The sequence below is a fragment of the Capra hircus genome, chromosome 6 (assembly GCF_001704415.2).
Source record: "Capra hircus breed San Clemente chromosome 6, ASM170441v1, whole genome shotgun sequence".
NCBI classification, from domain to species: domain Eukaryota; kingdom Metazoa; phylum Chordata; class Mammalia; order Artiodactyla; family Bovidae; genus Capra; species Capra hircus.
Window position 1 is genome coordinate 103497128 of NC_030813.1, and position 21646 is coordinate 103518773.

General features: G+C 51.4%; 1 protein-coding gene across 1 annotated transcript in view; it reads left to right on the forward strand.

Moving 5' to 3' along the window:
* Window positions 1-21646, forward strand: part of JAKMIP1 (janus kinase and microtubule interacting protein 1) — a 131108-nt gene extending 109462 nt beyond the window's left edge. The window contains exons 9-13 of the mRNA XM_018049713.1: window positions 13129-13257; window positions 14455-14583; window positions 15940-16023; window positions 19235-19297; window positions 21240-21646. Of these exons, the coding sequence (XP_017905202.1) occupies window positions 13129-13257; window positions 14455-14583; window positions 15940-16023; window positions 19235-19297; window positions 21240-21413 (579 nt within the window). The 3' untranslated portion in view covers window positions 21414-21646. The remainder of the gene's footprint in view (window positions 1-13128; window positions 13258-14454; window positions 14584-15939; window positions 16024-19234; window positions 19298-21239) is intronic.

A 21646-nucleotide genomic window follows, 5' to 3' on the forward strand; every position in this document is an offset into this window, starting at 1 on the left:
TGAGCAGAGGCAGTCTTGGAAAACTCAGATGCCCACAGGGACCAAGCTGGAAAGTAAAAGAGCAAATTGGTATATTTTTTTTTAAGATTTTTTTGATGTGGACCATTTCTTAAGTCTTTATTGAATTTGTTACACTATTGCTTCTGTTTCATGTTCTGGTGTTTTGACAAGGGGGTATGTGGTATCTTAGTTCCCAGACCAGGTGTAGAACCTACACTCCTGCATTGGAAGGTGAAGTCTTAACCTTTGAACTGCTGAAGAAGTCCTGCAAATTGCTATTTTTTAAAAGGCCTTAGTTTGTATTAACACCTGGAAACATTTTTCACTTCCATGAAGATATGGGCCTGATCGCCTTCTTACTAAACCAGATGCCCCTCCTGGTTTATCTTTTGGTAGAGATATGGCTATATAGAAATATTTCTCATCTGTAAAGAAAACAGCCATGCAGATGTCTTACTGAATGATCACGGATATATGGCCTTGGTGTCAGTGGGACAATAGGGAGTGGTGGTGACTGAAAAACTGGGTCCAGAATATCAGCTGCTGTAGGAAAGTGAGCCAGGTGGTGCCAGATAATTCAGTCATTCAAGAGACGTGGAAATCTCTGCATTGGTTTCCTAGGACTTCTGTAACAAGGTACCACAAACTGGGTGTCTTAGAAGAACAGAAATGTATTAGCTCAAGGTTTTGGAGTCTAGAAGTCTAAAATCAAGGTGTTGGCAGCATGATCCCAACCTTTAGGGAAATCCTTCTTTGCTTCTAGTGATTTACTGGAAAATTGGTATTATTTGACAAGACTTGCCTCGTCTTCAGTTCAGTTCAGTTCGGTCACTCAACTGTGTCCGACTCTTTGCCACGGCATGGACTGCAGCACGCCAGGCTTCCCTGACCACCCCTCTCTGCTCCTTGGCTGAAAGCTGCCCAGCTGCAGTCTCTACTTCTGTCATCCTGTGCTGTTTTCCCTGTGTGTCTCTGTCTTTGCATAGCCATCTTCTCATAAGGACATTAATCACATTGGATTAGGGGTCCACCCCAATCCAGTGTGCCCTCGTTTTAACTGATTATTGCAATGATTCTATTTCCAAGTGAGGTCGCACTCTGAAGTACTGGGGGGTTAGGGCCTTAATATAACCTTTTGGGGTCAGGGGGCTCAGTTCAACCCATAACACTTTTATGTAAAATCTCAGGATTGTAAATGTTGGTGAAAGTGAAGTCTCTCAGTCGTGTCCGACTCTTTGCGACTCCATGGACTGTAGCCCACCAGGTTCCTCAGTCCATGGAATTTTCCAGGCAAGATTACTGGAGTGGGTTGCCATTTCCTTCTCCAGCGGATCTTCCCAACCCAGGGATCGAACCCGGGTCTCCCACACAGCAGGCAGAAGCTTTACCGTCTGAGCTACCAGGGAGATCCTTGTGAATGTTGGTGCAAATTGTTTATAGTACACTATGTGGGCCAAATAAAATATATCTTGAACCAAATTTGTACATTTGGGTAAATGTTTACTTACAGCATTTCATTTAATCGTCATAGCAACCCTGTGAGGTTGGTGTTATTTTTTTTAATTTTAAAATTCAGGAAGTATATAGGTATAAAATATAAAAATGAGTCAAAGAGGAAAAGTAACAGACTGACATTTAAACTCAAGTCTGGGGCTCTAAGGCCCAAGCTTATGCCACCAAGTCAGGTTGAACGAGGTACAACTTTCTATGCACTGACATTAGACTCTCAGAAACGGGAAGCGGTTCAGCAGAACTGGGTTATATTTAAATACATATTTTTATTATGGAAGTAGCATAACCACAGTATAGACTATCTGGAACATAGTGGTCCATCATGGCAGTGCCTCCCCAGTGCAATCAATGTTGGCATTTTAATGCAATCTCCTCCCCCCATCCTTGTTCTGCTTCAAATTTTTTAGATAATGTAGCTGTAATTGTAGCATACATTTTTGCACCCTGGGTTTTTACTTACGATTATACTATAAAGCATTTTTCCATGTTATGGTGCTGTCATCATAAATATGAATTTTTGAGACTACATAATCTGTTGAGTGGATGGGCCATAAGTTTATTTAACGTTCTGTGTCCACCAGGCGTGTCTGCTTCCAGCTCCTCACGGTTGTAAATAATGCTGCAGTAAATGTGTCTATGCTTAGCAGACTGCTCTTCACCAGCCAGTTCTGCTAGATTCTCTGAGTGTTGAACGTTTCATTGAGTGACCACCGTTTCCGTCTTCTTGGACTCCCCGCTTCTGTAAATGTAGCCACAGTGAACTCCTTTTGTCCAGAAAACTGTGTCCATAGTCTGGATAGTTCCCATGGATAGATTGCCGGAAGCCTACATGTGGGTCAGAGGGTGTGAAGGCTTCAATCAAGAACATTCACCCTTCTGTCTGCTCTACAGAAGGGTTGTGTCATTTTGCCCAGTTGTCAGTAATGTACATGATGGCCATTTTCACTACAAGACATGTTTAAAAAGCAACCATCTAAAGGAATTCAGTTTGTTGCATGAACTGGCTGTGTTGTGCCCTCATATACCCCAGAAAGGGTTTCAGGAAACCCAGTTTTGTCCCATGACTATATTTTTCACATGTTGTCAGAATATCCAGAGCAAGAGATTATTTCCCCTTTTCCTGTTTCTGAATGTGTCTATGGGAAGAGAACTTTACAAAGGCCTAGACTGGACTTCGGAGAAGGCAATGGCACCTCACTCCAGTACTCTTGCCTGGAAAATCCCATGGACGGAGGAGCCTGGTGGGCTGCAGTCCATGGGGTCGCTGAGAGTTGGACATGACTAAGCGACTTCACTTTCACTTTTTACTTTCATGCATTAGAGAAGGAAATGGCAACCCACTCCAGTGTTCTTGCCTGGAGAATCCCAGGGACGGGGGAGCCTGGTGGGCTGCCGTCTCTGAGGTCACACAGAGTTGGACACGACTGAAGCAACTTAGCAGTAGCAGCAGCAGACTGGACTTAGGATTTGCTAGGCTTGCATGTACTGCAGGCAAGGTGGGCAGGAGCTGTGTCCTGCTCACTGTGTCCTGGTCATTGCCTGGCACAGAGTGGGTGTCCCTAAATAGTTGTTGACTGAATAAACAAATTGCTCTTACTGGAAAAAACACATTTACCTAACACTGGATCATTCCAGGATATGAAGTTTGGTCACTGTAATTACAAGAGTTTGATGCCACTAGAAGGCAGAGTCTTGGAACCTCTAGGGAAATTTCCTGACCTGGCTTGGGGTCTTTCCCACTTACTGTGACCCACCAGTATTTTCCTTTTTCTCAGGATTCAATGTACAGCTGTTTCCCTTATGCTCCTGCTTAGTCCTAGCTAGTCCAGGGCTGGACGGGATGGATGTGTGGATTCATCGGGGACCTGGGCAGGTTTTTAGTCCCCAGGGCTTGCCCCTCAGGCCTGGGCAGCTTCCCTTCCTTCTTTCCCACATGTCAGCAGGGATCAGTACATTCTTTTCTCTCCTTAAATAATCTTCATTGCACTGTGTCCCTCATGCATACATGCACTTTATCACTTTGTCCGGGTCTTTACATGCCAGAGTGTCTCGGTGAATGCATTGAAGGTTCCAGAACTTTCCATCCCTGCTCTCCAGCTGTTGCAAGCCTCCTTGGACTCTGTAGTTCCCTGCAAAGGGGCTCCTCCATTTCCATACCACAGCTCAGCTGCTGCAGATGCTCTGAGGGCATAGCAGTCATCTTCCAGGGGGGGCAGCATGTCCCCAACGGCTCCTGACCTGTCTCATTGGGCTCCTGGGGACAAGACTGGTGTTGGCTGTCCCTGCCTGGGGACCCTGCTGTTGATTTTTCAGCCCTGGGTGGGGGTTGCAGGAGAAGGACCCTAAGTGGTTCCTTGGGCCCCGTCCAGGGTTCGGGGCTTGCTCTGAGGAAGGTGTGATCAGGACCTAACTGGAAACAGAGCCCCTGCCCTGAAGTGGCAGGAGGTAGTGGGTCAGCCATTGGAACGTGCAGCCTAGCAAGGGAGAGATGTGTCTTAGGAGAGAGCTGGGTCCATAAAGAATGGCTAAAATGAGTACAGTTTGCTCACTTGCCTTGAAAGTAGAGCTGAGATCTTGGATTAGGCTCAGGAACCATAGCCTGGAGCAGCAGGGAGTCAGGCAGCTCCTAGCTGTGTAGCCTTGAAATCTGAGAACCTCAGTTTCCTGGTTCTTACAACACGCATCTTATTTATGGGTTCAAATGGAGCATCTGGCTCCAGGCCTGAAGAGTAGACAGGAATCAGTAAATTGTATTATCCTTTTTCTTTGCCCCTTCATGTTAAATGAGTAGCTTTCCTTTGGAGGGTCTGTTAGACGCAGGCCCTGCATGAGGGGTTAGATGTGAGGCCCTGCCTCACCCCCCGCCCCCCTCTAATTCATGGCCCCCATTTTTAAAAGAGGGGGCTTCCCTATAGCTTAGATGGTAAAGAATTTGCCTACAATGTAGGAGACCTGGGTTAGATCCCTGAGCCAGGAAGATCCCCTGGAGAAGGAAATGGCAACCCACTCCAGCACTCTTGCCTGGAGAATCCCATGGACAGAGGAGCCTGGCGGGCTACAGTCCATGGGGTCGCAAAGAGTCGGACACGACTGAGCAACTAACGCTACTACTACTGCATTTTTAAAAAGAGAGAGGTAGTCTCAGGTAGCAGTGAGGTGACATCCCCATCCTTTGAGGGAGGCTGGGAAACATCAAAGCCCCACTGGACAGTAGGCCCTTCCTGGGATCCAAGCATCAGGTCTGTGGTCCCCTCTCCCGAATGGAGCAGGCATCTGCTGTCACCAGGACGCAGGTCACTCCTGGTCCGCGGCTCCTGCATTCACTCTGACAGTACACCTGAAACCTGTCCAAACTTGACCTTGAGCCCCAAGGCTTGTGGGAGAAGAACTCGGGCATCCGAAGCTGCCCTGGGACATAAGCCGGGGTGCCATGCCTTAGCCTGGCCACACGCCTGAGTGCTTTCCGTCACGTGCACGCTTTCTCCATTTTTAAGTAGCCAAAGAAACCCTTTTTCCCCTTTCTGGTCATTTCCACTTGACTTTGTTCCCGGACTGCCTTTTCCCCACGGCTCTGTCATCAGCCTTTCAGCATGGGGAGGGCTGGCTCTTGCCTTGTTTCCCGGGTTATGAGCCGCCCTTAGCACAGCACCCGGCCCGCACCGTGGGGCTCGATCACATGGACTAAAGAGGCTGTTCATCCTTGCAGTCTTGCCGGGGATCCCCTCCAAGCAGCAGGCAGCCAAGGGCTTTCACTCCGTGTTTCGGTCCCTGGAAGGGATGAGGGCTTGGCCCTTCCAGCCTGGGCAGCAGCCCATCATCTCGTTCCCTCCTCAACGGCCAGGCAGGTGGCTAAGCTTCACATCAGAAGCATGTGAAGCCCCGCGGGAGCTGCTCCAAGGGCTGCCTGCTGGGTTTGTGGGCCCTTTGGTAAAGGACTCGGGAAACGATTGGGGCCCTGGTGATGGATCACGGGCACGATTTGGGAGGTGCAGGGCCACACTCAGGCAGCTGGGTGGCTCAGCTGCACACGCAGTCTGTACTGGCCTACCTGGGCAACATCGCAGGTTGGTGGGCAATGGAGAGAGGGAGAGCAGAGCTAGGAGCCTGACTTGGCCATTTGACCTGCCCAGGGCACCTCATCTAGCACAGCAATGCCCATGGGGACTTCCAGATCACTTCCAAAGACTTCGGAACAGACAGGAAGTAATGGTGGTCATAGGCAACATATTCTAGCAGGACAGGATACCCCAACACCAGGAGTGAGCCTGGGGGTGAGACTCAGTCTTCAGAGAGGACTGGGCTAGAAGGCAGGTCTGCAGCAGCTCCTGGCCCCCTGCCTGGAGTTAGGAGGGGACCCTAGATCCATTGTGGAGGGGCTTGAGGCAAAGGCTCCCTGATTCCAGACCCTCCCCTCCAGGCCCTTGCTTCTTCATCTGTCTCTACCTCCTTCCTTTGGGTCCTCATCTGCTGTTCTGGGACCATTGCTACAGCTCTCTGGCTGCTCCTCTGCTTCCAGCATCTTCCTCCCACCAGAACTGTCTTTTTAAGGCACAGGTCTTACCCTGCCACCTTCTTCCTTAAAAAAACCCTCCACTGGTTCTCCGTTTCTTAGGAGATAAAGCTAGAGCTCTTTGGCTGGGCCCTTGACCTGGTCCTGCTCACCTCCTGCCCCGACCCTGTGGCAGCTCATGTCCAGCCAGAGAAGAACAGCTCTCAGCCTCTCCCATCCCCCTATCCCTCTCACCATTGTCTTCGTGCATCTTGTTGCCTTGAGCATAAGAGAGCATCAGCTGATGGGTACAGAGGAATTTTCACTCTTGAGGAGTTTCTGGCAAAGTGGGTCTAAGTAGATCTAGGAGGCAGCCCACGCACGGTACACGTGTCATGGTTTCCGCAGAGCCAGGAATCCTTCTGCCAGGCAGAGGCTGTCTTTGGTTTTTCTTGAAGGTCCAAGTGCAGAGCAGCTTAGAGAGAAATCAAGTCTGTAGGCTTGTTGCAGAACTCAACAGTTTGCAGATGGCTTGACTTCTAGGATTATCTCCCTCCTCCTCATTAGCCGAGATTTTTTTTTCTATTGCTAGTGCCAAAAATTCAAAGTCGTTCAAGCAAATAAATGAATTTATGTAACTGAGAAGTCTAGAGGTCCGGTTTCAGGTATGGCTGGATCCAGATGCTCACGTGCAATTATCAAGGACTTGTCCATCTTCTTTTTCAAGTGTGCTTTCCTCTGGACTGTCCTCTTTCCCAAGCAGACTCTCCCATGTGGTGGCCCAAACAGCTTTAGCAGGTTCAGGCTGGCATTATACCTGACAACCAACCTTTGTGGTCAGGGGATATCTCTCCTCAGTGGTTCCAACAAAAGTCCCAGGACTGGTGTGCCTTGGTTCAGCCTGGTCACAGGTCCATTCCTGACCCAGTCCCAACTCTGGTGGCACCTCATTTGGAAAGACAACTTAAAGACTTAGCACTAAATTGCATAGTGTGACCTGGTTACATAGCTCATATCATGGCTACTTTGAAAGGGTCAAACATTACTGAAGTGGAAATATATATGAACTTGGCTCTACGTATTTTTTTCTCTTGTGAATTGGGGCTTCCACAGTGGTGCTAGTGGTAAACAACCTGCCTATCAGTGCAGGAAACTAAGAGACTTGGGTTCAATCAGTCCCTGGGTTGGGAATATTCCCTGGAGGAGGGCATGGCAGCCCACTCCAGTATACTTGCCTGGAGAACCCCATGGACAGAGGAACCTGGCAGGCTGTAGTCCATGGGGTTACAAAGAGTCAGACATGACTGAAGCATCTTAGCACGCACTTTTGTGAATTATTCTTTGCCTCTTAATGTTGCTTTGTGCTTAGGTGCTCCGTCGTGTCTGACTCTTTGCGACGGGCTCCTCTGTCCATGGGGATTCTCCAGGCAAGATTACTGGAGTGGGTTGCCATGCCCTCCTCCAGGCTTGCTTTAATACCTTTCAAATAAAAAGGTTTACTTTTTAATGGTGAAATCTACCCTTTTTTCCCTCTAGGAGGGTTTTTACATTTGATCTTGTGGCTAGAGAAGCTTCTGCAAGAAGGTGCCCTCATAGGTGCTACATGGGTGTGGGAACTGAGGACCACTCTGGTCACCATTTTTCTATTGGATGGTGGTTTGCTTCAGTTCATATAAATGGTAAAACAAATGCTTATGGAAGAATTGCTAAGAACCCACGAGTTCAGCTAGTCTGGGTCACGCACAGGGTGAGGAGATGAACAGAGAAATTTCCTAAGCACACGAGGCAGGAGGCACCTCCCCGTTTTGTGATCTGGTCCTGAAGAAGGCTCTCTCGGCATCACGGTTGCTAGGGCTGTTCCCAGGGGCCCTGACAACAGGGAGACTCGGGGAGCCCCGGGCTGGGAGGAAAGCCCCCAGAGAATCAGCCAGCCTGAAGGCTGTCTGCTGTGACTGATTCACCCAGGCCCCGCCCCTGGAAACTGGCTCCTCTCAGCCCACGATCTGCCCCAGAGCTGGCATCCCTTTTGATAAAGGCACACCTTCTGGAGCATCCCGGTTGTTCTCAGAACGGTGCAGCGGAGAAGGAAGGCAGTGGACCTAGTGTGGTCGAGGAAACGAGAGTGCTCTGCAGAAGAATCGGTGCTTCCTCCCAGGAGCCGAGAGAGGCCTGGAATCTGGTGGCAGTGCTGCGGCTTGCAGCTCCCCTGACGCACACGGGCTAGCGGTCCCGCTCTGCCCCGCCCCCGCGTCCCCACCATGGAGTACGTCCTCTTCGTGCTGTGCTTCTCCTTTTTCCTCTGTCTCTGCACCCTGGTGTGTCTGTACTTCTCTGGCTGCCAGGAGATGACCTACAAGCATGAAGGTAAGCGGCCAGCTCTGGGCGTCAGTTGCGGTCGTGCGACTATCAGCGGCTGTGATTGGAAAGCTCCTTCCTGTGCCCAGGATTATTGGGAATGACATGGACGAGGAGAGAGGAGGCCGTGAGAAGCCGGGCTCAGCCAAGGGGTTGTTTATTGGAGGGGGTGCCTCCCTTTTCCCTCTCTGTTCATGTGATCTGCTAAGAATGAGCACCTCTCTGTATTCAGCATGTCAGTGGAAAAGGAATGTTTATTTTCCAGTCATAGTTGCCCAAACTGCATTTCAAGCGTTTGGGCTGGTTTATAGAAAGATGTCAGCAAGGCAAGGCTTTGGTGGCAAAGAAAATAGAAGTCCGGAGAGGTGGGCCGTTTTCCATAGAAGATGCATTTGGAGAGAGCAAAGATGGAAATCTTATGCTCCTGAAGTTATTTTTTCCTTAGGAATTTCCCAGGAAATTTTTGAATGATGGAGGCTCCAAAAAATCGACAGTTTCTATTGTGCTTGACTCTCTTTAAAAACCCCATTATGATCTGAGGGTTTGAGAAACAGTATTTCCAGGTGATTTTCCTTTCATTCCTTGGAGTCTTGTATGTAATTTTGTGTATATGAGCATGCAGTGGAAGGCAGGGTTGCTTGGTCTCCAGAGAAGACAGCCACCAGATTTTCACTTGAAACGTTAAGATGTCTTTTTTATTTTTAAAGCTTTTTTTTTAATTAATAAAGGCATAAATTTATGTGGTGCATTTTGGCTTCCCATATAATACAATCAATAAAAAAAAAGAAAAACTAACTCTCAGGAAACAAACCAACCCAACCCATATGTCACACAAGGTGGGGGTGGACTTGTGGTGACCTCCCCACTGCCTTGGAATTTGTCTCCTTTGTGGTTATGGGATTATATATTTTTAATTTTTTAATTAGAGCAAAGTTGCTTTATCGTATTATGTTGGTTTCTGCCATACAGCAACGTGAATCAGTCCTAATTTTATATATATGTCCCCTCCCTCTGGAGCCTCCCTCCCCTCCCAGCCCTCCCACCTAGGTCATCACAGAGTGTCAGGCTGGGCTCCCTGTGTTTTGCAGCAACTTCCCACTAAGTGTCTACTTTACACAGGACAGTGTGTATTGGTCAGTGCTCCTTCCTCAATTTGTTCCGTCCTCTCCTTCCCCTCATGTGCTCATAAGTCAGTTCTCTGTATTATACTTTGAATGTCCTTGTGTGTTTCATCCCGCCTTCAGAGCTGTTTCTTCCTTCCCTCCCTGCAGCGTGCTTCCTCGGGTTCTGTCTCTGGAGCCACATGATACTTCAAGGCGCTCCACTGGGGTGTAGGGAGGTCAATTTTAAATGCACAGCTACAGCATCTGTAATTAATACCCCACGTTGTTATTTGTCATTGTTTAGTCACTAAATCATATCCGACTCTTTTGCAACCCCATGGACTGTAGCTTGCTAGGGTCCTCTGTCCATGGGATTTTCCAGGCAAGAATACTGCGGTGGATTGCCATTTTCTTCTCCAGGGGAGTCTTCCTGGCCCAGTGATCAAACTCCCATCTCCTGCTTCTCTTGCACTGCAGGCGGATTCTTTACCATTGAGCCACCTGGGAAGCCCAATACTCTGTTTTAGGGCTCAGTAATTCCCAGGTGGCACCAGTGGTAAAGAACCCGCCTGCCAATGCAGAAGACATAAGAGACATGGGTTTGATCCCTGGGTCAGGAAGATCCCCTGGAGGAGGGCATGGCAACCCACTCCAGTATTCTTGCCTGGAGAATCTGCATGGACAAAGGAGTCTGGTGGGCTTCCGTCCTTAGGATCACAGAGAATCGGACACAGCTGAAGTGACTTAGCACGCACGCAATTGAGTATTTAACTCTCAGTCCCACAAAGTTTCAAAAAGCGGGTCACCCTAGGTAATGGAGCACTGAGTCATCACCCCCCCTAGAATAGTCTGCAATGCCTGCAGTTGGTGACCGCCGCCTGGCCTCGTGTCTTGGCCGTGTGGAGACCGTGAGGCTTACTGTTTCCTGGGGCTGCATCCATGTGCCGGGCAGGGCCCTCGCTGCGTCACTGCTCACTGCTGATCAGCACAACGGGCCTGTCCCTGGAGGCCTTGCAATTAGCAGTGTTTACAAGAAATAAGGTCAGCTGAGTGGCTTCCCAGAAAAACAAGGAGCCTGGGGCTCAGGTGAACCCCGTGTGTGCAGAGGAACTGAGAGCTATGAATGTGTCCACTGTCGAAGGTCATGGCCACGACTCCCTGGAGGTGTGGCGTCTGGAGCATCATTGACACAAACTCAGGGGGCATTTCTCAACCTGGAGGGCTGGGAGTGTGCCAGAGCATAGAATTGTCTCCTCCAACCTCCACTCAGAGAGGATTGCATTTGACGTTGATGGAGTCTAGCAGGGACTCATGTTCCTACCTGATGAACTCACCTGGGGTGCACGGCCAGGTGGTTGCCCACCCATGCTGGCTGCAGGAGCGACAGGAAGGGACACCACGTGCAAACCCCAAACTACTCGTGGGTGAACATTTGTTTACTGTTGAGTTCTTTGCAAATACTCATTGAGCAACCAGTATTTCTTGAGCGTGTCAGGCCTTGACATCAGCACAATGTATCTTATGTTAGGCAGTGATGAGCATTATGGAGAAAAATAAAGGAAGAAGAACAGTGGGGATAGTTAAGACTTTGATGTGGTGGTCAGGGAAGTCTTTTGATAAGTTATGTTTGTGCAAAAACTGGAGGGAAGGGAAGGAGAGAGTCACGTGGGTTCTGGGGGGCAGCATCTCGGCAGTGCAAAGGCCCTGCGGCAGGCATGTGGAAGGGTTGGAGGTGTGCTCGGCAGTGTGGCTGGAGCACAGTGGGGAGGAGGGGAGGAGGCCGGAGCAGAGCGGGGGCAGGCGCAGGGCCTGTGGACCGCACTGTCGATGTTGGCCTCCACTTAAGTATAGTGCAGGGCCAGTGGGCTTTGAACAAAGGACCAACACAACAGGATTCTTGTTACAAAATAGTCCCTCTGGCCACCAGTTTATGGGACAAAGGCAGAAGCCGGAAGACCAGTAGTGAGTGGTGATGGTGGCTTGGACCAGGAGGGAGGTGCTGGTTCATGGAGGGTTTGATTGTGGGTTGAAGATCGAGCCAGCAGGGTTTCTCTCAGAGGCGTGGAGCATGGAGTGGAGAAAGGGGTTGGGTTTTGGCCTGAGGAACTGTGGAGGTGGAGCTGCCAGCGGTGAACACAGGTTAGTCTGAACATGGAGACAGCAGGTTCGGGAGTGTTAGGTCAGTATTCTCCAGCCTCCCTGGGACTGTCGAGGAGGTGGCTGGCGTTTGACCCGGGAGTTCAGGGGGCAGTACGTGCCCGACCTGTGCTAAATAAGCAAAAAGCGTAAGGCAAAAGCAGTTTGCAGAAACACAAATGCCAAATGCGAGGCCGTCGTGGGTGACAGCCGTGGCTGGGTGCCTCCCTCAAAGCCTCATGAGAGATGCTAAACTGTACAGGATGACAAAGGAGCCTCCCTTCCCCTTGCTTCCTGGTTCTGAATTAGTTCCTAATCCTGTTAGTGGCACCAGCCACATTTTTCTGACATCTGGACCCAAGAGCTTGTACACAAGCATTGGCTCTGACAGAGTGGGAGGTGCCTGAGCATGTGGGGAGCGCCTCTGTGTGTTGACAGGTGGGGAGCGACCTCTGGGAGAACCTGGTTCAGATTAACGAGTGGGAGCCTGGAGCTTGGCTCTGATTTAGGTATGGTTCTTTCTTCACGATCAAGAGCATCCAGTGATTTGTAAAAACAAAAATCCTTCTCAGGGGCTATTTAAGCGGGGGAGAAAGCAGTGTTTCTAGGACAAAGGATGTTGATCTGCTGATTGTGGGTTGGCGTCTGAGGTCCCAAGGGACCGAAGCTCTTTGGGGGAGGGACCAGGCCTGGTTTTGATCGGTTGTGGCCCCCCAGGCCCCACCCAGGATCTGACCCATAGAAGGCGCTCAGTCAGGTGTTCACTTAAGGAATGAATGAATAAGTGAGTGAATGAAGCCCCATCTCCTGTGATATTTGGGGTGAGAGAGTGCTGGACAGGGTAGCTGGAAGCCCAGCACACAGAGCATCAGAACTGCCTCTGAATCTGAGTACTGGGTGTATATGGGTCCATTAGGCCATTCCTTCTAATTTTGTAAGTGTGCTTGTTAAAATAAACTAAAATTGCCTTTTGGGGCACGTCTGGTGAGGACCTGGGCCCCCTGCCCCCCAACTTGCCCAGCCAGTCAGAACCCCAGGTCCACCTGTGGACACTCTGCCCCTTTCACCATTCCGTGTCTGACCTAGAGCCCGACATCGCACATGGCCTGCCCCCGCGCTCCCCTCCCCCACTCAGTATAGCAAGGATGCTACTCACCACGTGTTACCATGCTGGGCACGTTGCTCAGTGACCTCACTTTGTGCTCAGGGGTGAGGTGGGGGTCCTGTGTCCCTCTGATGGAGAGGGAAGCTGGCTCTCAGACAGGCTATGTGGCTCCCTTGCAAAAAGGTCATCAGCTCGTGAGCCTGGAGCCAGGGCCGGGCCAGCACCCTCTGCGGCCACCCTCCACCCTCTGACCACCTCTGGCCTCCTCCTTCCCCCTCAGCAGTCATGCCCCCCCCCACCTCCCCTCTCCTGGGATGCCCCAGTGGCCCTGATGCGCACTGTCGCCCCTCTGCCCACGGATGACGGGGTGGGGGTATCGAGGCGACTCTTGAGTCCCTCTCTCATGCTGTGCAAATTGCCTTTCACAGAAGCATGTTGTGGAGACATTTTTTGGATTTGACGAGGAGTCTGTGGACTCGGAAACGCTGTCAGAGACGTCCTGCAACACGGACAGGACGGACAGGGCTCCGGCCACACCCGAGGAGGACTTGGACGATGTAAGCGGGCCTCACCCCCGGGTGCTTGTAAGGGGGTGCCTCCCGCCTCACCTGGCCTCTGTAGCCGCACTCCCTCCCTGTGAGACGAACCTCACAGGACCTGTGTGGTCACAGCCTGTGGCCAGGGAGGGTGGTCCCCACTTTGATGGGTTCTGAGAATGGTGATGCCGGGGTGCCTGCAGCCTGGGGGGGACCCTTTCCCTTCCCAGCACAGATTTCACACCAGAGACCTGTAGCCACGGCAGTGCCGCTCGCCCTTTGTCATTAAAACTGCTGTGTGGTGGTCTGCCCCTCGCCACCCCCCAGGGTTGTACACACACACACACACGCACACACACACACCTGTGTATATAAAGATGGCGTGTCACTGTAGGAGAGGATGCCAGCAGCACAGAAAAGAGCAGAGGGAAGCCCAACTGGAGCCTCTCACCCTGGCTCCTCTCTCTCACGCTTTCCTGACCCTCTGTCTACGCACATCCACCTTCCTGTCCTCTGCTCCAGAGAGCCTGAGTCACACAGCAGCAAAGAGCAGCCCCCTTCTCCCCACCCTGCCCAAGTCACACAGCAGCAAAGAGCAGCCTCCGTCTCCCCACCCCGCCCCACCCGCTGGGATTCATTCAGGAAACCCCAGTCAAATACGATCTCGTCGGACACACGCATTTTGATTTGCCTTTTTCACCAAGAATGTGTAACAGGCATCTTTCAGCACCAGATGCTGTGTTAGTCATCATCCTCCGTCTGGAGTGGACCCTCACAGATCCGCACGTGCGTCCAGCCTATCGGGCACCTGATGAGAGGTGTTACGGGGATTCCAGTTTTTCACAACTGCAGCGATGCTCTTTGGGTGGTTGTTTCCTTAGGAGAAATCCCCAGAATGAGACCTGCGGGGTGGGAGGGGCGCCTTTTACTGCATAGATGCACACCATGCAGTCAGGACTGGCTCACCCTTGTTCCCCTGCGCACAATTCAGTGATTCCCGGGGTTCAGGGAGCTCCGGGGAAGATGGCAGAGAAGGCATCTTCTCCCCAGCGCTCTCTCCAGAGCCCTCCAGTTAGGTCCTGGCTGTGGCCGGTCTGCTAAGGAACAGCTGGCAGCAGTCGTGACATCTGCGCATTGTCTTTGCCTGACTTGACCCCAGCACCGCCGTTCACATCAAGTCACGGGCTTCCTCACGCTTTTCTCTTCCATGATGTGAAGACAACAACCCGAGAAGAGGCTGACCTGAGGTTCTGCCAGCTGACCAGGGAGTACCAGGCTCTGCAACGAGCCTACGCCCTGCTTCAGGAGCAGGTGGGCGGGACACTGGACGCCGAGCGAGAGGCCCGGGTAGGTGCCGGGGGTAGGCGTTGAGGGGTCGGACAGAGGCTGGGTGTCCCGTGCGTGCCCTTGCCAGCAGCCAGATTCTGTTGCGCGGGGATAGGGGTTGCCTGGCAGCCTCCGCTGTGGTGACGTTCCAGCATTTGGCAAATCCAGCGGGAGCTACCTGCTCATCCTTAGTGCGGGAGCAGCATTTGCAGAAGAAATGCTGCTGTCTCAGTGTCCTGTGCCCCTTCTGCTGGCAAGAAGGGTTTCAGAAGTTTGACTCAGTGATGAAATCAGACTCACTGTGAAACAGACATCTCTCTTTCCTGGCTGAAAAACCCCCAAGAATGTTCCTAAGGCGCACAGGCAGGGCTGCCCGGTTGCTCAAAGCCCACCCAGCGCTTGCTCTGGTCCCTGCTGGCCACCCAGGTCTGGACCATACCAGCCCTCATGGCTGGGCTGACCTCCACCTTCTAGTAATGTCCACTCACTGGCCATTAGCCCATCTTCAGGAGTCGCACAGACCAGTCTCAGCCAGCCCTTCCCTCTGAAGGCGCACACCCGTTTCATTCCCACAACAGCCCCATGAGGTAAGGGGTGGCAAATGAGGCTGTGGAGGGAAGCTCCTCGGCCATAATAGTGTCAGCCTGTAACCTGTAGGTCAGAGGAAGTACACTGCTGCAGGTGGTTTGAACTGAAGCATGGGTTTCCTATTTTAAAAACTTCACCTCCTTGCACCATTCAAAAGTTGAGAGATTTCACATAGAAATCCGGGTTCCTGGCTTCTCTTGAGAGCTCAGAGCCTCTGGCAGCACCAGTCTTCCCATTCCATGTAGTCACCTTTGGCTGCAGCTGCTGAGTGGCAGCCCCCGCCCTGAGTTGAGACATGTGCCCCTGGTTTGCCACAGTCCCCACCACTCCCTAGTACCCCTCACGCAGGTGGTCTCTCTTATTTATACTACCCGCCTGGTCCTCGGGGTATCTGGTTTTCAGCCCTCGCTGTCGGTGACAGCTTTGTCAGGAGATGGGCTGAGCAAGGATGAAAGTCTGGCTGGCGTTGGTGGTACGGCCACGGCACTGGATCAGGAAGCTGGGCTGGGAGCTGACGTGCTGGCCCCTCACTCGCCCTCGTGTAGAAGCTGGCCACGTCTCCAGGCTGCAGGCTCGTCTCTCAACAGGGGTAGCGCTGATGGCCTCTCAAGGCCTTGCAGTTCTTCCGGGTGTCACACCCGTGGGTGACAGAGGAACCAGGCAGGCCAGTCGGCACCTGTGCTCCTAAAAAAAGGACCCGTTTCTCAGGACTGGATGCCACCTTGTCCTTTCCCCTTCTCTGTCATCGTCCGGGGGGACCTGCTCACTTCCTGGTCTTTTGCATTTCAGACTCGGGAACAGCTCCAAGCTGATCTGCTGAGATGTCAGGCGAAAATCGAGGATCTGGAGAAGTTACTGGTTGAGAAGGGCCAGGTGAGCAGAAACGGTCACGTGACCTGTAGCTCTTTGCATTTCTGTCCCCTTGGTGGTGTCGCTGGGGGTCTTGTGCCCAAGGGGACGGTCTGTTGAGCTATATCATTTGCTCTGGAGATGTGAGAGAAAAAAAAAAATGCTAGCAGAGTTCAGACGGGACTATCCCAGCTCATCTGCCTCTTTACCAAGTTTTTAAAAATCCAGCATGTTCTGAGAGTCTAACTTGGCTTTTTCTTTGTTTGCCAAGTGTACAAGAATAGGAGACAACTCCAAACATAAAGTGATCAGCAGGATCTTTTCTGACTTGAATCTGGAAGACACTGCCTATGAGGATTCAGCTGTGCAAATGAACCTGCAGCTAGCTCTCAGTAATGGCAGAGGTGGCCTTGGGAGCCGGCCCAAAACTCTCCGTGAGGCAGGAGAGCAGTGCAGACCATACACTGCAGCCAACAGGCCACAGGCCAGCCCTGCCCCTGACCTGTTGCACAGCCCTGGGGAAATTACGTGATCTCTTGTGCCTCAGTTTCCTCATCTTTAAAATGGGGCTAATAATAGTACTTAAATAGGGAATGGGGGAGGAGGGAGACTCAACAGCAGCCTGGGTGGAGTCCAGGTGAAAGATGAGGCTGTTTTCACACTTCTGTCTTCACCTGACATTGACCTCAGCTTCCCTCTTTCAGGCTGAGCTCACAGGTTGCAACTCGCCCAACCACAGTCTATGATTAAGTTAACCTCCCACCTGAGGCACTAGGCCCTGTTTTTGGGCGTGCTCTGCCCCCAGTTCCTGCTAAATAATGGGGCCAGTCTGGGACAAAACACACGGCCATTCATTCAGCGAGCACTTTACCAGAGCCTTGCCCTGTGCTAGGCTCTGTGCTTGGCATGTGGGATAATGTATCAGTTTGCTGCTGCTGCTGCTGCTGCTGAGTTGCTTCAGTCGTGTCTGACTCTGTGCGACCCCAGAGACGGCAGCCCACCAGGCTCCACCGTCCCTGGGATTCTCCAGGCAAGAACACTGGAGTGGGTTGCCATTTCCTTGTCCAATGCATGAAAGTGAAAAGTGAAAGTGAAGTCACTCAGTCGTGTCCGACTTAGCGACCCCATGGACTGCAGCCTTCCAGGCTCTTCCGTCCATGGGGTTTTCCAGGCAAGAGTACTGGAGTGGGTTGCCATTGCCTCCTCAATCAGTTTGCTATTGCTGCCTAAAAAGTCACCCCAAAACTGAGTTGTTTACAAATAACAGAAATTTTGTGTGCTTACAGTTCTGTGGGTCAGCAGTTTGGGTGGTTCTTCTGCTGGTCTCCCCTGGGGTCACTCTAGAGGCTTCATTTTGCAGGTGATTGGGGCTAGATGGCCCCAAATAACCTCACTGTCCTATCTGTGCATTAGTGCCAGCTGTTGGCCAGGCTCCCATGGTCTCTCGTCCTCAAGGAAGCTGGCTCCTTTAAGTAAAGGTCTTGGAGCAGGAAGGAAGGGCAGCCTCCAAAGCACAAGTATAGGCCATGCCTCTGCCTGCATCACATTGGTTAATATCCCAGTCACCAAAGAATGCTGCAGCCATACCCAGCGGTGAGTTTGCTCTTTGGGAGGAGCTGCAGTGTCATCTTGAAAAGGGGCAGAGCCATGGGAGGGACATTGCCAACAACCTCCCACAGGAGAAAAGATGAATGGACCCAGCTCTGGACTCACCCTTGTGGGCCTACATGTATGTCTATCCTGGGAAGACACAGGGTGATACACAATGGGTGGAAGGAAGGGAGGGAGAAAGTTCCCTCATTTATACCTTCATCCATCCCCTGGCATTTACTGAGCATCGGCTGTGTGCTGGGCACCGTGTTAGGTGCTGGAGATGCTGGTATAAAGACAGACTTAGCCCCCCGGCTCATGGAACGTTCCTGGACAGAACTTGTCCAGACAAAGATGTGGTTAGGCAGAGGGTCTCAGATGAGCAGAAGTGTGTTACTGTGATGACACCAGGTCCGAAGGCACATCCATGGGGGTGTGGCCTGGACACTCGCCCTCGAGCCTAAGAGAATAAGCCCTGAAAGGGTCCGCTAGGACCAGCTCAGTTGTGCTCCAGGTATTTTTCTGTCAGTGATAACAGATGTTCAGTTAAGTCACTCAGTTGTGTCCAACTTTTTGCAACCCCATGGACTACAGCACGCCAGGCTTCCCTGTCTATCACCAACTCCCAGAGCTTGCTCAAACTCATGTCCATTGAGTCAGTGATGCCATCCAACCATCTCATCCTCTGTCTTCCCTTTCTTCTCCTGCCTTCAGTCTTTCCCAGCATCAGGGTCTTTCCTAAGGGGTCGGTTCTTCACATCAGGTAACCAAAGTATTGGAGCTTCAGCTTCAGCATCAGTCCTTCCAAGGAATATTCAGGACTGATTTCCTTTAGGATGGACTGGTTGGATCTCCTTGCTGTCCAAGGGACTCTCAAGAGTCTTCTCCAACATCACAGCTCAAAAGCATCAGTTCTTTGGTGCTCAGCTTTCTTTATGGCCCAACTCTCACATCCATAAATGACTACTGGAAAAACCAGTAGCTTTGACACAGATGAGCTCCCTGAAATTTAGGGAACATGAGTGGAGGAATAATGCACCGCAGACCTGCCAATTCTCTTTTTCAGGATTAAACATTTAGAGCAGTGGTCCCCAACCTTTTTGGCACCAGGGACCAATTTTATGGAAAACAGTTTTCCCCCTGACCAAGGTGGGGGGGGGTGTGTTGGTTTCAGGATGATTCAGCACTTTACATTTGTTGTGCTCTCTATTTCTAATCTGATTCACTAGAAAAGACCCCGATGCTGGGAAAGATTGAAGGTGGGAGGAGAAGGGGATGACAGAGAATGAGATGGTTGGATGGCATCACTGACTCGATGGACATAAGTTTGAGTAAGCTCTGGGAGTTGGTGATGGACAGGGAAGCCTGGTGTGCTTCCATGGGGTTGCAAAGAGTCAGACACGACTGAGCTACTGGACTGACTGATTTCTAATCTAATGCTTCCACTGATCTGACAAGAGGTCTGGTTCCCCTGCCTGGAGGTTGGGGACCCCTGGTTTAGACGGACAATGAGATCATTCTAACTGCTCTCCTTCTCTCTGGCGTTTTCATAGAAAGGTTCTTATGAAGTCACCTTTCCCACTGATGCTTTGTTACTTAGCTGTCTGCTTCAATGAGTATGAACATATTTAGTACTTTTCCTTAGGATTCCAAATGGGTTGAAGAGAAGCAGCTACTCATCAGAACAAACCAAGACTTGCTGGAAAAGGTACGTGGCACCAACACCCTGAGCCCTGCCCCAAGGGATCATGGAGCCCGAGGCCTGCTCCGGCTGCTGGAGTCTCACCCACACCCGTCCTGAGGGCTCCTACCCACTGGTCCTATCTTTGTCCTCTGGGTCGGGGCCCACAGAGCTGGTTTGCAGACGTGGTGAGGCCTGCCAGCCCCCCTTATGCTAGGCTTCCAAGCCGCCTCTGCCGTTGTCTTGGATTCCAGACCACTCCCCAACCCCCCCACCCCCACCACCTGCTCCCCAGGCAGGGGTCAGTGGGCAGATCCTCGGGCAGTCATGGTCCAGTTCATCGATTGGAGGCCGTGGTGCTGGCAGAGCCAAGCTTGTCCTTCCCTCTGTGGTCATGGAACTTGTAGGGAATCGGCTTAAGTGGTAAATCTAATGCTTTGGGACGAGACCTCAGCTTCATCTTTTCCTTATTTGTGAACAATTCAGTGATGATTTTTTTTTTTTCTTAGTAAATTTACTGAGTTGTGCACCCAGCCCCACCATGCAATTTTTAGAACATTTTCAGCCTCCCTTAAAGATCCCTCTTGCTCCCTTTGTAGTCACCCCTGTCTCTCACCCCACAGCCCCTGGAAACCTGCCTTCTGTCCCAGCAAATTTGCTTGTTCTGCACCTTCTGTGCTGGTGGGAGTGGACTGTGTTAGACCTTAGCTTCTAAACATCCTCAAATGTCCCAACCGGACAAGCCCAGCCTTGCCCCCTTGGGGGGCGGCGGGGTCCTGTCCCAGCTCTGTACTGACCTGTCCTGTGGCCATTCATTGTCCCATGTCCCTCCACAGCATCTGGGGCATTGGGACAGAGCTGGTCATTTCCTGTGAGGCAGCTGCAGGCTTTGGGAGAGATTTCCGATCCCTGGTCCTTCTGGCTAAATTCTGAGAGGCCTGGAAAACTCTTATGCTGTTTCCAGATGTCCCGCTGGGGGCAGTACCGCCCCATTAGAGGTGGGGAGGCAGGAGCAAAGGTGACCGAGACCCACCAGTGAAAGTGAAAGTTGCTTAGTCGTGTCCGACTCTTGGCGACTCCATGATCACACAGCCCATGGAATCCTCCAGGCCAGAATATTGGAAGTGGGTAGCCTTTCCCTTCTCCAGGGGATCGTCCCAACCCAGGGATCAAACCCAGGTCTCCTGCATTGTGGGCGGATTGTTTACCATCTGAGCCACCCGGGTAGCCCAAGAAGACTGGAGTGGGTAGCCTATCCCTTTTCCAGCGAATCCTCCCGGCCTAGGAATCAAACTGGGGTCTCCTGCTTTGCAGGTGGATTCTTTACCAGCTGAACCATCAGGACCTTCATTGCCATGCATTGTCTGGGTCCTCACTGCAGGCCGCCAAGTGGGGGCTGCTGTGTACCTCCGTGTCATCCAAGGAGCTACATAGCTGGCCCAGAGTCTCCCAGTGGGTTTGGGACCCAGGCAGCCCCACTTCCCAGACTTTCAGATCTCCTACTCATCAGAGCCTTCTGGGGAGTCCAGGGCACCTTCCTACTGCAACTAGCCAGACCCTGGGTGGACTGACTCTGGGAGATCGGGATAGAAGGAATTCAGACAGGCTTGGGGATCACTATTGCTTCCCCAGGACTGACCTTTGGGAAGGGACTCAACTGCTCTGTGGCTTAGTTTCTCCACCATTCGTGTAGTCAGCAAATACCTGGCCCCCATGCCTGGCCAAGCTTGGGCTGCAGGGACGAAGCAGGCACAGCCTCTGATCTGGGCCATCCCAGTCCCTGGAGCAGAAAGGGCCCACCTTGCACACCCACTGAGACCCTCCCCTTCCTACCCTACCCCTGGTGATGGCCCCTGTGTCTCCAGGCCAACAACCCCGGGGGTCCGTGATACGGGGTGATACGTTCTCACGGCCCCTGACGAGAAACAGTGCTTCTCCCGCCATTAACCTGCAGGTGTCTCTGGTCTAGATTTACAGGCTGGAAATGGAAGAGAACCAGCTGAAGAATGAAATGCAAGACGCAAAGGATCAGAACGAGCTGTTAGAATTCAGAGTGCTAGAACTCGAAGTAAGAGACTCTATCTGTTGTAAACTCTCAAACGGAGCAGACATTCTCTTTGAGCCCAAACTGAAATTCATGTAAAGTCCCAGATGTTTTTCAAGCATGTGTAAGGGGATGTGTGACACTTGTTTTCTTTTCTTTCTTTCTTTTTCTTTTTCTTTTTTTTTTTAAATCTGTACATTGAGAATAATTTCACTGCCTTAATATGTTCTGAAGAGAATGCTCACCGAAGTCCTTGGACATGTACCAGAGCTAATCTATTTATTGCCTACGGCTTGTTTTTGCACTTAATAAAATAATTTGTTTTTGCAATA